Below are 15,577 nucleotides of genomic sequence, written 5' to 3'. Positions count from 1 at the left end.
TGCACCACTGCCTTACTCAGGTCTCTAATCTGCTGGGTCCCTCCCAGCTCCAAACTGGGTGGTCCTGGCCCAGTACCTCCCCATCCCCCGTCAGACGACCCCGTCAATCCTAGGAAGAATTTTCTCCGCTGGCGCCTGTTGATGGAGGGACTGGGCCCTTCTGACTCCCCTCCCTCAAGGAACCCCACTTCCCAGCCCTCCGGAGTTGATGCCCCCAAATCCCCTGTTAGTGCCAGCTGAGGTGGGGCCTCCAGCCAAGTCAGGCGAAGCCTGGGCAAAGAAGGGGGAGCCTGCTGGGAAGGTGGATCGATGGTGGTGGTGCAGCAGAGACTGACAGAACAAGGAGGAGGTGCAGCTGGGCCTGCCCACCCCGGCCCTGCCCTTTGTCCTGAACTCTAGAAGGTCAGTTCTCCAGTTCTTCAGGTCTCCATTGTCCAGAGATTAGGCCCCCTGAGATGTCGCTCTCCTGCCCGCCTTTCCCGCCAGTGTCTCCTTCCTTTGAGCAGCTCCAGAGAGCAGCCATTTCAAGGAGGAGGGTGAAGAACAAAGGGGTCTGGGTTTCAGGAGGAGCGAGGAATTGGGGGCCTGAGCTCTCTGGGGGAGGGGATGGGGAAGGAATAGTTCCCCCTCCAGCCCAAAATCATTAGCAAAGGATGATAGAAGGCCTGCAGGTGGAACCAGTAACCTTAAGCTAGTGTCTTTTAACTTTTCTGAAAGCCAGTTTGCTCACCTATAAGGTCAGGAAAATAATGGTATCGTGCGGTATCATGCATGGGTTGTTGTAAAAGGTTAAATACTGTAACACAGACGAAGTGCTTAACACAGAGCCTGACGCATAGGAAATGCTTAATAAATAGGCATGATGATGATGATGGGGCTTCAAAGATAAAAGCACATTGTGAGGAGCAGATCTCCCATCTTTGTTGTCAGTTATCCCATCTGCAGGGTGAGGGTGAGGGGATCATGTGGATGATGATGTCCAGGAGTGTCCTTTGTGAGGTCAGAGAGGCCTCGAGGCCTGCAGAGCCTAACAGGCCCACCCTGAGCCAGGCAGTGACTAGACTCAGGAGAATTCATGAACAGAACTCAACAGGGGGAGAGCCATCCAAGATGGATTTTCCTTTACCTCCCACCTCTGACCTTGAGCTGACCTCAGGGACAAAGACATGTAAGTGGGAGTAGTGAGATACCCTCATTGGCCAGAGCTCAGGAATAGCAGAGGGGGATATGGTAGCTAAAAATGAAAAGATAGGCCAGGGATGGATTTGAATGCCAGTTCACATGATCTGCAGGATCTGAGGCTGACTTGGCGGAGCTCACTGCAGAAGAGGCAGTGTTTGGTATTAACCTCCGTCAGTGATATTCAACCAGAGGCAATTTAGCCCCCCACGGGACATTTGGCAGTGTTTAGAGGCATTTTTTGGTTGTCACAACTGGGGCTGTTACTCAGATCCAGTGCTTAGATGCTAGGGATGCCATTTAACATCCTACATTGCATAGGACTGCCCCCAGAACAAAGAATCGGCAGGCCCCAAAACATTAATGGTGCCAAGGTTGCGGAACCCTTTCCTAGGCTGAGAGTGGGGCCACCTGTACCTCCTCACAAGATGCTAGTGGCGTGGACCAGCAGGGCATTGGGAGTTAGGCAACTTGACACGGTTTCCCGTTCCAGCCTCAGAAGGCTTCCTGCATGTTGAGGGGTCCCCAGCAGGTCCTGGGAGGATGGAGCCTGGAGAGCACCGGTGTCCTGTGATTGCTGCAGTCAGGGGAGACAGAGGGAGTGGACTTCTCTCCATACTCCCCCGAACTGGCCAGGATCTGCAGCGGGTCCCAGGCCTCGGCCACTGAGAGGTTTAGAGTGGGTGTCTCTCTTTGAGTCTGGGGCTGAGGGACAGTACCTGAGGGGCCCACATGCCCCCTCCCCCCAAAATTACAAATTCTGGAGAAGAAGCAAATGGGAACACTTGCAACATCCCTAGCTAAAGAGCCAAAGCTCCAACAGGATGCCCAGGCTTCTTAGGTGAGGGGCTGTGAACTCTGTTGCCTCTCCAGGGCTTCCCCTACCACTCAGGGCAGTCCCCTCCCCCTCTACGGAAATAGGAATGAATGAGCTGTTGGCCTCACCACAGGCCAGACTGGGGGCAGGTCACTGAATGGGGATCAGAAATATGTCCCCTTTCTGAGCCTTTTACAGAGAAGGCAGAAGTTTATACAATTTCTTCGGTTCCGTGAGGCAGGGTCCTGGGTGAACCTGATGGAGGGGCGAAGGAAATCACTGGGAGATTTGGCACAAGGATATGAATCAGGACCAAGGCCCTGGAGGCTGTCTTCTCACCCACAAAGTAGGAAGTGGGAGGAGCTTCATGGTAGGGTGGGGACAGCTGGGAAGAACAGACAACAGATTCTCCTACCCCGCCCCCAAGGTACTGCTGCTAGAAGGGGTCTCCAACCCAGACTGCTTTCCTGGGGAGCCCTAGCCCCTAGGGCCCACCCCCTGGTGCTTGAGGTGGAGAATGTCTCTCCAAGAGCATTGGTGACACCAGCTGCTATAAGGCCTCCCTCCCTCCAGCTCTTGGGGAGCTGGAAGAACAAAGAGGATTGGAGGGGGAGAAACTCAGATCCAAGACTACGTTTAACCTTTTGGATTCCTGGGAAGAGGTCCTTGTCTAAACCCCTTGCTAGGGGTGGGAAGCTGTCCCTGCTGTGTTGAAGGGAGAAGGAGATGAGGTGGGGAAGGGGTGCCTAGTGTTCCTAAATGTCCTGGCCCTGAGGGGTGGTAGAGAGTAATTGGGATCTGGGAAAATGTTGGGAGCTTCACGAAGAGCCCTTGGAGTAGCTGTCTAAGGAGCCTGTAAATTCCCATCTAAGCCAGAAGATCCTATAGTTCAACCTGAGATGGACCCCACCCCACCCTTAATTGAGGACTGATGACACTTTGTGGAGTCCCAAAGAAAAAGATGCCAAGAGGAGGAATCACAGGCAGAGAGAAGAATCTCAGAGGTTGGAAGACGGGGGAGGAGAAGCTCCGCCTCCAGTCTCTCCAGAATCTCCGTGCTTGACAGCAGGCTGGGTGGGGTCAGGCGGCTGGCCGTGACTCTGACTCAGGTTTCTGTGGGCAGCCAAAGGCAGCCGGCAGGGAGGAGTCCAGACCAACAGGCCGGCCAACTAGCAGCTTTCACCTCAGCTGTCCTCTCTCCTGGGAATGCAGGATGCTCTTCTCCGCCTGTGCCTGCCTCTAGAGGCTAGCTGACCCCTGCTTTCCCCGCCCTGCCCCCTCTTTTCCTTCCCCAAACCCTCAGCCCTTGGCCCTCTTCCCTAGGCCCTGACACAGGAGGGAGAGTCAAGGGGCACTCTGTCTCTAGGGAGGCCCCAGAATGTCTGCGCCACAAGGAGCAGGGTATAGTAATGATTTGTCCTGCACCCTGAGGGAGAGACCAGGGGAATCCTAGGCACTGGCTTTCAGCCTGAGCAGCCTGAGACCCCCATCTTCCCCAGCCTGGCTGGCTCAGGTCTGGACAGGCTGGTTGTCATGGTGAAGGCTAGGGGCTAGAATGCAGCTGCTGCAGAGTCAGGCAACCAGGCCTAAGCGAGGAGAGGATGTTCAGCTACTCCAGCCCTGCCCCTCAGAACTGGCCAGGCATAGAGCAATTGCTGGAGCTGAAACCAAAGGGCTCTGGTCAGGGACTGTAGGAGTTCCCCTTGGTCATGGGTGAGGGTGTGGCCAGCACATTCCCCTGGTGTTTCTGGGGCTTGTTTGTTGGGCTGTGTTTTTGGAGAGTGGCTAGAAGAAAGGGAATACTTTGCGCCCAAGTGCTCTGCATACATTGCTCACCAGTCTTCGTAACAACTGAGAGGGAACCAGCAACTTGCCTAAAATGACGAAACTGAGACCATAACCCAGGACTGACTGCCACCCACACTGATAGAGCTTTTCTGGAAGCCAGGCAGTGCACTTGTTCTAGGGCCCGGAGCAGGGCGAAAGTGACCTGAACTTTATTTAACACACTGGATATTCCAGCAGGAAGTCACAGGTGGTAGGATGCAGATACTGGCTGCGTTTGGGATTTGGGGACAGATGGAAGTTTGAAGAGACAGTCCCTAGCAAAGTGCTTGATGCGTAGTAGGTGGCCACTAAATATTTTTGTAATGAAGAAGCTGGATTTGCGTGTGAGCCATTGCTAGTTTTTTGGGACCCCCGAGATCATCTAGCTTTGAACTGCAGCAATAGCGTAAGAAGCTAGTTGCAAAGAGGGACTTTCCGAGACCAAACCCGGCGAGAGAGGAATTTGCAGAGCTGGTCTGAGTGGGGGCTGGGGGTGGGGAGGAATTGGTGGGGGAAGTGTGCGGAGGATACGGGATTACTGTAAGGTGCGGACGCCACCCAGTGGCCAGAATGCAGCCTAGGGGAAAACGGGCTCCGCAAGTTAGAGCACTGTGGAAGTAGTAGTCCAGTGGCGCTAAGGGGCGGTGCTATCAGCGGAGCTGTTGGGTGTGGTAATCCGACGTTTATCGTTAAGGGGCGGGGCTGTTACCCTCCTCGGCCGGACCACGAGTCCCGTGGTGCCCTGCGGCAGGCCGCGCAGGCGCGGTGGGCCGGTGCCGGTCAGTACGGAAGGCTGAGGGGCCGCGGCTGGGTTGAACCTTGTCAGAAGGGGTCGCAGAGAGGGCCTGTGGCGAGGCGAGGCGGGCGGCCGGCCGGCACCATGTCGAGGCAGGCGAACCGTGGCACCGAGAGCAAGAAAATGGTAATTCGGAGCGTGTGACTTCGGCGGGCAGGGCAGAATAGAGGCATTCTGGGGAAGGGGCCCGGCGCTGGGCGCAGTGGGGACAGGGCCCTCCTCTGAGCTCTGGGAGCGGGGTGGTTCCGCTGGAGGAAGGCGGGGCTGCTTGCGCGGTTAAGCCGGGAGAGCCACTCCGGGGCCGTCCCGAGCCTGAGGTTGGTTGGAGCGCCGCTGGGGTAGCTCAGAGACCCCTGACCCACGACCTGAGTGCCGCCGTGCAGCTGTGTGCCAGGCCAACAACAACGACGGTGATAACAGTAATAACCACCTATTGCTCTTTGTGTAAAGCACCGGGCCAACCACTTTCCGTATATTATATCGTTTAATCCGCCAACTAGTTCGCGCATATGGATGATATTATCGCCATTTTACAGCTCCAAAAGGTTACGTAACTTGCCCAGATTTACAAGTAGGAGGAATCAGGATTGGAACCCTGTTTAACTCCAAAGCTAATGTTTCAGCCTTCTAGGCCATACTGTTCCTCACACTTGTCTTGGTTTTATAAGAGATGCTCAGATACTGGTCTTGCCAGGAAGGAACTTTCTGTTCGGTGGAGTAAGAGGTGGGCCGGAGTTGACAATAAGTGGCGCCCCTCTGGTAAGGGGAAGCTCCTTTCTTGTCCCGGGAATAATGGTACACCGTATAGTCGCATAAAGTTTGGCTATGGATGGGGTCTGGGCCTGGAAAGTAAACTAGATGACATTTTCATCCCAACTAAGGGGTTTCTGGGCAAGTGCTCCTTTTCTTTGGCATATTTTTATTTCTTCCGGAATTTCTCCTGTCCAGGATTGCGTGCTGAGCCGATCAGGGGTCTTTTGTTATCACTTAGCCCCAGGGGGGATGATTAAACTTCCCTCACACCTGTTCTTATACCAGAACAGCCACCAAAAATGTGCTGCAGGAGGTCCTATTACTCCTGAGTAGCACCTAACTTTTCCTCAGACCCCTTTTGAGAAGTGATGTACCTATCGTGGATCTTATCTTCAAAAATACTAAATAGAAAAACATATACACAGACATTTACTTATATTTTAGGGGGATTTCTGGGGCCCCTCTATAGATTACAGGTTAAGAATACCTGTTTTGGAGGAAATACCAAGAGTTTAAACAAAGAAGAAAAATAATATTTTGCTAGGAAATTTATGTAGGGGGGAAAGCCTGGGCATTGGTTGGAATTCTGTCCTTTTCAACTGATCTTCAGTTTCCTCATCTATAAAACAGGGATAGTAATGCCTGTTTTACTAGAATTAAATGAAATTTCAGTATAACATGCATGGGACATGGTAAATGTTTCCGCTTCCTTTTCTAATTTATTTTTTAAAAAAGATTTTATTTATTTACTTTCAGAGAGGGGGAAGGGAGGGAGAAAAAGAGGGAGAGAAACATCTATCTGTGAGAGACACCAATCTATCAGTTGCCTCTCACACGCCCCCAACTGGGGACCTGGCCTGCAACCCAGGCATGTGCCCTGACCTGGAATCGAACCAGCGACCTTTTGTTTCTCAGGCCAGTGCTCAGTCCACTGAGCCACACCAGCCAGGGCTCTATTTTATTTTTTTAAGGTTTTTTTTTTTTTTTTTAATTTGTTGCTTTTAGGGAGGGGGTGGGGAGAGCGGGGTATTTGTTGTTCCACTTACTCATGCATTCATTGGTTGATTTTTGTATGTACCCTGACTGGGGATTGAACCCACAACCTTGATATATCAGGGTGATGCTCTAACCAACTGAGCTACCAGCTGGGGCCTCCTTTTCTTAAGATATGAGCAGAATGAAAGGTCTTCCTCCTTAGTTTTCATAACTTGGTGGGTGGGTGGGTGGATGTCCGTCCGTCCTGAAATCAGTATTGCAGTCTTTACTACCACTTTGGTAGGGATCTGCATTCTCCATCCCCAACCCCAGTAGTCATTCAGCTTTGCTGAAGTGAGGGGATTATGGAGGGGTAACAGTACACTCCTGCCTCCAAGCTTTTGCAACTGCTGTTCCTGCTTGGAACTCCCTTTCTCCAGGTAGTCACTTCATGCGCAATTACTCAAATGTTGCCTCCCCAGAGAAGCCTTCCCTGATCGTATGATTAGTTTCTCATCTGTTACTCTACTCTGTTTTTCTTCATAGTACTATTTCATTTTAAATGTTTTATTATAAATTACGTATTTACTTGTTTATTTTCAGTCTCTCCTGTGAGAATGTACGCTCCACGAGAGTAGGAATTTTTGCTCACTGCTCCATTCTCAGCACCTAGAATGATGCTTGGTACTAGGTAGTCTGTATTTATTGAATGAACGCCGTGAAGATTTGATGTGTCTTCTCATTCAGTTCCTTCTGGTACCTGCTTGGGGCTTGTCACATGATCCTCTTTGTAGCCACCTGGTTTTTACATGTTCCTCTCCGCTTGGGAAGTCCCCACCTCTAACAGCTCTGTCCCTGTCATCCCATTCTCCTGCAATCAGCAGTCTTTTAATTGCCGTGTTCCCACTTAAGTCTCCCAAGACTTACAGGGTTAATGTACCCAGTAAAAACAGCCCACTTTTGTAGCAAACTTTTCTTGGGTCCCAACCATATGCAGAGCTTTGTGCTAGGTGATGTGGGAAATGCAGAGATGAAGTCCTAGTCCCTAACTTGAGAAGCACATACTCTGTGAGAGTCAGAAAAGTACCAACACAGGGGGACAGTACTGCCTGGGATGGAGTCCTGACTTCAGTGCTTACTTGTGGTTTGGCCTTGGGCAAATTTATTCACTGTCTGAAGCATCAGTTTCACCAGCTTTAAAATAAACTTTGAAAGGTAATAATAGTATCTATGTCATAGGAATGTTCTAAGGATCAATTGCAGTACATAATGTATGCAAAATGAGGTGATACTGCACCTAAAAACACAGTTGACACTTGATAAATGTCAGGTAGCATTTTTATTAGTAAAGATATTAGCCTCTGTGTGTCTGTATAGTGTTTGAATCTCATGGACAATCAGGCCTGCCCTTCTTTTGTGTTGTGTTACTAGTAACCCAACCCCAGTTGCTCTATTCTCCAGAGCTCAGGTGAATTACTACTTAATATCGGCACTCAGAATCTCCATGCCAGGAGGCTGGAGAAGAGAAGCTGACTCAGTCCTGTTACTGACCTTCCTTCCTCAGCCACTAGGGGCAGTCACACTAGATTACTTGTGTTGACAGAAATAGTAAGCATGACTCTTGGAGCATTAGCTCCAAAAATCAGCCCCCTTAAGGAGATTCGATGTTTTGTTTTGGGTGCTAACTAAAAAGCCTTCTGAAAACCATGAGCGTAAGGCTTGGCTTAGCTTACTCTGCTCAGGTTGTGCCTGAAGTACTTGGAAATAAATCATTTTGGCTATGTCATTGTGAAACAACTCCTATGGTTTCTTGGTCTGCCAAGCAACTTTAAGTCCATTAGATTACAGGTCCCCAACCTCGGGCCGCACACTGGTACCAGTCCGGGCCTCTTAGGAGCTGGGCCGCACCACAGGAGGTGAGCTTGAATGTAATGTGTTTGAATCATCACAAAACTGGTCCCTGGTGCCAAAAAGGTTGGGGACCACTTCATTAGATCCTCCCAGTTATTGGCCTGACAGATTTTACTGTTACTGTTTTTGTGTGAGGAGATCGAGGTTTAGCGAAGTGAAGTGACTGGCCTAAAGTCTCACATCTAGTAATGGGCAAGTTCAGACTCAGAAACAGGTCTTCTGACTACAAATGGAATATTCTTTTTATATGCCTTATTGCTTGCTACAAAGTTCTTTATACTGATTCAAAATCTCCGTCTTTGAACCTAGTTCAAGGTGCTGTCTGGCACCACACCACAGAGAACCAGTTTAAGAATAAAAATATCTACTTGAGTTCGTATGATGCCCTGGGTGCTCTGCAAACATCAGAATCCCACAGTACACCTGAAGGGCAGACAATACTGTCGCCATTGGACAGAAGGGGAAAACTGAATTCAGAGGGATTAAGCAATGAATTGGGGTCACGTCACTTTTTACAGAACAGTGCTCAACTATAGGAAGACTGAGTCTCAGTTACTTAAACTGTCACCTGTAAAATGGGGACAAATAATGTTTGTTCTGCTAACCTCTCATGGTTATTATGAGGAACAATGAGAAACTGTGAAGATATTCTGAAAGTTTTATAAACTTGATGACCATTATTATTAAACATAATTAAAGCAGTCAGAAAGTAGGAGTGTTGCAGAAGAGATTCGTGCTTCTGTTGGCGGGGGCGGGGGACGGAAATATAGTACTTAAGTTCACTGAAGAAATTGGACAGGTTGAAATCACTGACCTTTTAAGGTCCCATGGAACTTGTTACAAGGGTCACAGTACTGAAAACCCAGGTCTTCAGATTCTGCAATCTCCTCTTCTCTGACTTCCTCTTCAGTTCTCTCTTTTGTTCTCTCCTCTCTAATCACACTAGTCTTCTGTTTCTCGCACATGGCAGGCATAGTCCCACCTCAGGGCCTTTACACTTGCTGCTCAGAATTTTTTCTTCTGGATATTCCCTTCTTAGCTTATCCTTACTTCCTTCAGTTCTTTTACAGATAATCACCTTAAGGAGGCTTTCTCTGACTAGCCTATTTAAAATTCGCGCACACGCATACCTCCTCATCTCCTTTTGTACTTGGTTTCCTCCACAGCACTGTCTGGCAAACCATATATTTTATTTATTTGGCTCATTATCTGTCTCCCTCCAATTATATAATACCTCGTACATAGTAAACATTGAATGCTTTTTTTTCCCTGTACTACAGCCCCATTACTATTTTTAAAATATGAAGATATTTAAGTTATATATGTATGTTGCACACTGCTCCTAATAGGCCTGGTTCATAATTGAAGATGGGGAGATGGAGACAGACTTGCAAATTAGACGAGTCAGGGATCCTGTTCCCAAATCCCAGGCATATTGATTCTGTGACCATGGACTGATCTGTCTAGGACCTTGATTTTTCTTTTTTTCCTTTTTTATAGATTGTATTTATTTTTAGAGAGAAGGGAAGGGGGGGAGAAAGGGAGGAAGAGAAACATCAAAGTGTGAGAAATAAATTGATTGGTTGCCTCTCACATGCCTCTAACTGGGGACCTGACCTGCAACCCAGACATGTGTCCTAACTGGGAATTAAACAGGCAACCTTTCGGTTGGCAGACTGGTGCTCAATTCACTGAGCCTCACCAGCCAGGGCTGATTTTTCTTATCAGTAAATTGGAGGCTGCCGCATTCATAAGGAGCTTCATAACATCATGATATGCTTGTTACTTGGCATCATGGTGGGCTGAGGCTCTTGGAGTTTCAATCCAAGGACTCATTAATAATGGAAGGAAAGCTCTCCTGACTTAATGCAGTGATGCCAAGTCTATGGACTGGTTACTGCTGGATTGTTTCCATCCATTCATGCCCAAGCCATTCTAGTGCCAAACCTTAACTTTACTAAAAAAATCATTCTCCTCCTCAATAGCTTCTCCTTAATTGCCATATTTGGTAAATGGTCTCTTGGAGACATCCCATCAGACTGTTTTAGTTGAATTTAAAGAGCTTCCTGATTTGGAAACTGATTCTTTCTGACTTCCTAGTACAGCTAAATGTTTTGTTTTAGGGGTTCTTAATAATATTGCAGTTGTGGGGAACAATATAGAGAATGAACATTGGCTTAGAAATTCTTGGTTTTGTCTCCCAGAATTACTTTTGTCAATAATGAGCTGTTTGGCCCTGGCTGGAGTGGCTCAGTGGGTTGAGCGCTGGCCTGAAAGCCAAAAGGACGCTGGTTCACTTCCCAGTCAGGGCACATACCTGGGTTGCAGGCCAGGTCCCTGGTTGGGGGCATGCGAGAGGCAGCCAAACAATGTTTCACACTGACATTTCTCTTCCTTTTTCCCTCCCTTCCCCTCTTTCTAAAAATAAATAAGTAAAATCTTTAAAAAAATAATTAGCTATTTATCCTTGGGCAAATTGCTTAACCTTTCTGAGTGTCAGTTACCTCATCTCTAAAATGAGATTAATTCCTGCCCTTTCTGCTTTACAGAGTTACTGTGGGGTGGAAAATGAGATGATGAAAAATAGAATGCAGTGTGTAAGCAAAAGACATTCACCCTATTGTTCTTGCAGTGACCTCACCACCAGGCCATGGGGATGAGGTGAGGAGTGTTGGGTCTGAGACTCTGGGACTTCCTTCCCCAGAACACTTAGCTCTGCTCCAAGTTTGACAAGCCTCGCTTCAGAAGGATGTGGTTGAATGGCAGTCTTGATTGTTTTAGCCTTATATTTGTGTAAATCCATTGGTCCAAATATACTGTTAACACATTCCTCACTTTGTTTAACTCTGATGATGCCTTTCCCCCGACCTGCTGCTTTCATTCTGTTTTTCATCTGTCTTGGTTTTTGCCATTCTTTTTACCTTCCACAGCTCTCTGTTTCTTGGTTTCTTTATCTGAGAAAGAGTTTTTGTGATTTTTAACTGTGGTTATAATAGAAACCGGTCTGGGTCAGTATTGTGTTCCAAGTACACGAAACATTGTATTCCTTTCAGACTTACCCCTTTTCCTGGAAACGTTCTAGCTGTATGTCAAAAGGAACATTATTTTCCCCCATGCTGGTGACTTAGAAGAGGGGGTGCCGTTCATGCAATGGAGTTCATGTAGGACTTCCTTCCTTCCCCGTGGCGAGGGCCTCTTGGGTCCTCTGCTGCTTCTGGGTGAGGCCTTGGGAGTGCAGTTTAACTCTAGGCCAGGCATTCCCGACGTTGTAGGGTGTGGGGAGGCCATTGGTCACACCTGCTAATCCACAGAGAATCATTTGTAATGTTTGCTTTGGGACTGCCTTTCACAGCATCTAGTGAATGACTACTGCAGCCACACTAGATTCTGGTGACTGGAGCTTACGCTTGGTAGCTGTCGGGGGGCTCTGGGTTGGCAGAAGCCCACCTTGGCGTGCTGTAAGAGTGACTGCTCAGTGCATGAGGTGCCTTTTACAGCGTGTTTTGTAGTGGGTCTGGCTGCAGCCCTGCCATGGACCCCGGGGGATCAAATTCCTTGGCCACTCCATAGGGCATGATGTTTTCTCCTACCAGACACAGGTGACCTTTCTTTGAATCTTGACAGTTGCATTGAGGCCAATCCAGATTCTCACCAAACTTTGTCTTTTGTGCATCTTGGTCCTGACTGCCTTTTGAATCTCTTTTAGAGCTCTGAGCTCTTCACCCTGACCTATGGGGCTCTGGTCACCCAGCTATGCAAGGACTATGAAAATGATGAAGATGTGAATAAACAGCTGGACAAAATGTGAGTGAGCTCCTCCATAGGAGCACTGAGAATGGGGCTCCCTAGTACATGAATCCACACGGTCCTTTAGAGTTCAGAACAGGGTCCTGTCTCTCATAAACAGCATTCTGGTTCCCTGAGCTCATTTATTGGGATGTTTTAGAATTATCTCTGTTTTTCCTTTACCACCAACAGCCTTATGTACAGACATGACATTCAAACCCCGTAATACAGTCTGTTCTCTGATTTCCTTCCCAGGGGCTATAACATTGGAGTTCGACTGATTGAAGATTTCTTGGCACGATCAAGTGTGGGGAGGTGCCACGACTTTCGGGAAACTGCAGATGTCATCGCCAAGGTCATTATCCTGGGCCAGTTGGCCATGCTGAAGGATTGTCTTTGGGAGGGACAGCTTACCATTTTACCTCCCTCCCTTAGAGAGGCCCTTAGTATCTGAAGAGACTAACTAGTTAGGCAGCTGTTTGGGCCAAAGAAGCCTTCCTAGTGGTTTGGGAATAGAACAGACTATAAAAAAAGGAACGAGTGGTTGGGATTATCCCTGGGGATTAAAACCCCACTGAAATCAAAGCCAGATCTCAACTGGGAAGATGTAGCAGAATAACATGGTGGTTAAGAATACAGACACACCTGGCCTCACATTCTGAATCCAGTGCTTACTAGTTCTTAGATAACTTACTTTTTTTTATCCTTTTAATTACTAGTTACCATTTATTTATTTAGAATCCTCACCCAAGGATATATTTATTGTTTTAGAGAGAGAGGAAGGGGTTGGGGGCAGAGAGAAATATTGATTGGTTGCCTCCCGTACACACCCCGACTGGGGATCAAACCTGCAACCGAGGTTTGGGCCCTGGCCAGGGATCAGCCCTCAGCCCTTTTGTGCACATGATGACGCTTCAACGAGCTAAGCCACTCGGCTAGGGCCCAGTTACCTCACCTTTAAAATGAAGAAAGTAAGAGCTTCCTCACAAGGTTGTTGCAAAGAGTAAATGTAAACACATGAGCATTCAGGTAAAATGAATGCACTTAATGTAGCATACGTATAGTAAATGTTATTAATATTAGTGTTACATGATATAGGAATAATAATAAATGACAAACTACCTATAGCTTTGTAGTGTCAGTTACCTAAAGGTGGGTTCTTTTTGATGTACAGCATATTGGCCTTGCCCATATCCCAGAGGGGGTTGACAGAGAGTTTTGTGAGGGTTTGGGATTAGGAGGGTGATAGAGGAAAGGGTGTCTTCAGAGTAATTCTGCCACAACACCTGCATTCCCATTCAAGAAGAAGGGCTCAGATAGCACCCCACTTGAAAGATCGGTGCTCCCCTCTGTTAAGAAATGCAGGTGCACCGCAAATTGCTGCCCAGTTGAATGCAAGGGAGAGGTGTGGGATCGGGCTCAAGTGCCGTTTTTCCCCGACTACCTAAAGCTTCAATGTCTCGCAAGAGGCCACAGTTTTGTTCCTGAGCCACTTAGTTCCCCTTTGCCAGACCATCACCTTCCTGTCGTACAGCCCCTGTTGCTCTTCTCACAGTGCTCTTGTGTGTCCCCCGACAGGTGGCGTTCAAGATGTACTTGGGCATCACGCCAAGCATCACCAATTGGAGCCCAGCTGGTGACGAATTTTCCCTCATTTTGGAAAATAACCCCTTGGTGGACTTTGTGGAACTTCCTGATAACCACTCATCCCTTATTTATTCCAATCTCTTGTGTGGGGTGTTGCGGGGAGCGTTGGAGATGGTGAGTGCAGCCCTTTACCTTCTGGGACACCTGAAATGTAGCAGGGGCTTGATAAGTGTTTGAATGAATAAGAGGGAGAAAGAGAGAAGAAAGGCCTTTGGCTCACCTAGCGCTTTGCTGCCTGAGATGGTGATGCTGCTGAGCATAGGATGCAAGCTGGACGTCTCTACATGGTGATGAGCCTCCCTGCTAGGCTGGGAAAGCCCACAACATCCATTCCCGGATGGACTTAACTTGGTGACAGCCTCATTCGGGTGTGTTCTTTGCTAAGTCTCTCCTCATGGGTCAGGGCCACTGCCTTCTACAAGGGAACATTGGAATTGGCAGTCTTGTCATGTGAGAAACCAACCCCCTTTTTTGGCTGCTGTGGATGAGCCAGTTATAGCCCTCATCCCCAACGCTTCCCCAGAGGCCGCGGCTAGGCAGCCACCCCTTCATTTTCCCACTGTCCCCCAGGTCCAGATGGCTGTGGAGGCCAAGTTTGTCCAGGACACCCTGAAAGGAGACGGTGTGACAGAAATCCGGATGCGGTTCATCAGGCGGATCGAGGACAATCTCCCTGCTGGAGAGGAGTGACCGTCCTCAGGACGTCCAGGAAGCCAGCAGGGGCACTGGCTGGAGCCAGGAAGCCTCAGTGCCCCCTCTGCCCTCTAGAGCTGAGTGACTCCAACACGATGTTATATGTTCTTCTAACCTTGTTTCCATTCTCCATGCTAGTGAAGAACAGACTGATATAGGCCAGTTACCCCATAAGTGTGTACATTCAGGAGGGACATCCCTTGCTCCCTTTTCCTTCTAAGGGGATGGATGTAGTCATCCTTGGTTGGACTAGAAAGAGCTCAACCATTTTACATTCCTGTTTGAATTTTCCAAAGCAAAACCCACTTTGACCCCATTAAGAGGCAAGCCTAGCACATCTATCCCTGGGCCTTCAGAAAGCCATTGGCACATGGCTGTAGGGGACCCAGGGTTGTGGGACGGGGAGGAGAGGCGGGGGCGGGGGGTCGGAGCTGCTGGCGGTGGTGTGACCCACGCTGGTGCTCGCCAGGAAAGGGGAGCCAGCCGTGCTGGGAACGCTGACTTCTGGGAAGCCACCCAGGTCTCTCATTCCTCCCTGCTGTTTGGAGGCAACATCTCCTCTTTTTACAGAGGGTTCATCCTTTTTTCTTACAAATTCTTCAATAAAGACACATTCTTGAGTGAAGTCCCAATCCTGTCCTGTTTTCTTTCTGTTCAGCCCTGGGAATTTTGTTACAATGGGGCAAGGAGACCAGCTAAATTCCAGGGCCCTGCCTTGCTTTTACCTGGTCTGAGAATGCTCCCTACAGACCAGGGAGCCTGGGAAACCTGGGAGCAAACTGGCCCCCTTAGAGTCATTTTTGGGTCTACTCCCTAGTAAAATCTAGAATCAGACCATTGTCCTAGACATAACTAAGCCACCAAGTTGGGGGATTAGGCTTAGAAAGACCGTGGAAACCCTGGTGTTGGTACCATTTATTGCATGCTTACCATGTGTCAAGACTACACTGAACACTGTGTGCATTATCTAATTCACAATAATGCCATTTTTAGAGGGCAGGTCACAAGTTGCCCAAGGTCAGACAGCTAATAAGTGGAGAAGCTGGGGTTCAAAGCTCCAGCCAGACTACAAAGCTCGTGATTTAAAAAAAAATTATTAGAGGGGAAGGGAAGGAGAAAGGGGAAGAAACATCGATCTCCATTGCTTCTCATGCACCCCCAACCAAGGATCTGGCCTGCAACCTAGGCATGTG

The 15,577-nt window shown here is 48.6% G+C and overlaps 1 protein-coding gene across 1 annotated transcript; it reads left to right on the top strand.

Moving 5' to 3' along the window:
* The first annotated feature begins 4,587 nt into the window (after positions 1 to 4,587).
* TRAPPC3 (trafficking protein particle complex subunit 3) lies at positions 4,588 to 15,007 on the top strand. Its single transcript, XM_054571966.1, has 5 exons — positions 4,588 to 4,745; positions 11,965 to 12,062; positions 12,300 to 12,399; positions 13,623 to 13,805; positions 14,262 to 15,007. The coding sequence occupies exons 1-5, from the start codon at positions 4,704 to 4,706 to the stop codon at positions 14,379 to 14,381; spliced, it is 543 nt and encodes a 180-aa protein (XP_054427941.1). The 5' UTR covers positions 4,588 to 4,703; the 3' UTR covers positions 14,382 to 15,007.
* The last annotated feature ends 570 nt before the right edge of the window (positions 15,008 to 15,577 follow it).

This window comes from Pteronotus mesoamericanus, unplaced genomic scaffold, assembly GCF_021234165.1.
Source record: "Pteronotus mesoamericanus isolate MK-2021 breed Mesoamerican mustached bat unplaced genomic scaffold, CSHL_Meso_final contig_221, whole genome shotgun sequence".
NCBI classification, from domain to species: Eukaryota; Metazoa; Chordata; class Mammalia; order Chiroptera; family Mormoopidae; genus Pteronotus; species Pteronotus mesoamericanus.
The sequence above is the reverse complement of the archived record's forward strand: the minus strand, read 5'-3'. Positions and strand labels throughout refer to the sequence as shown.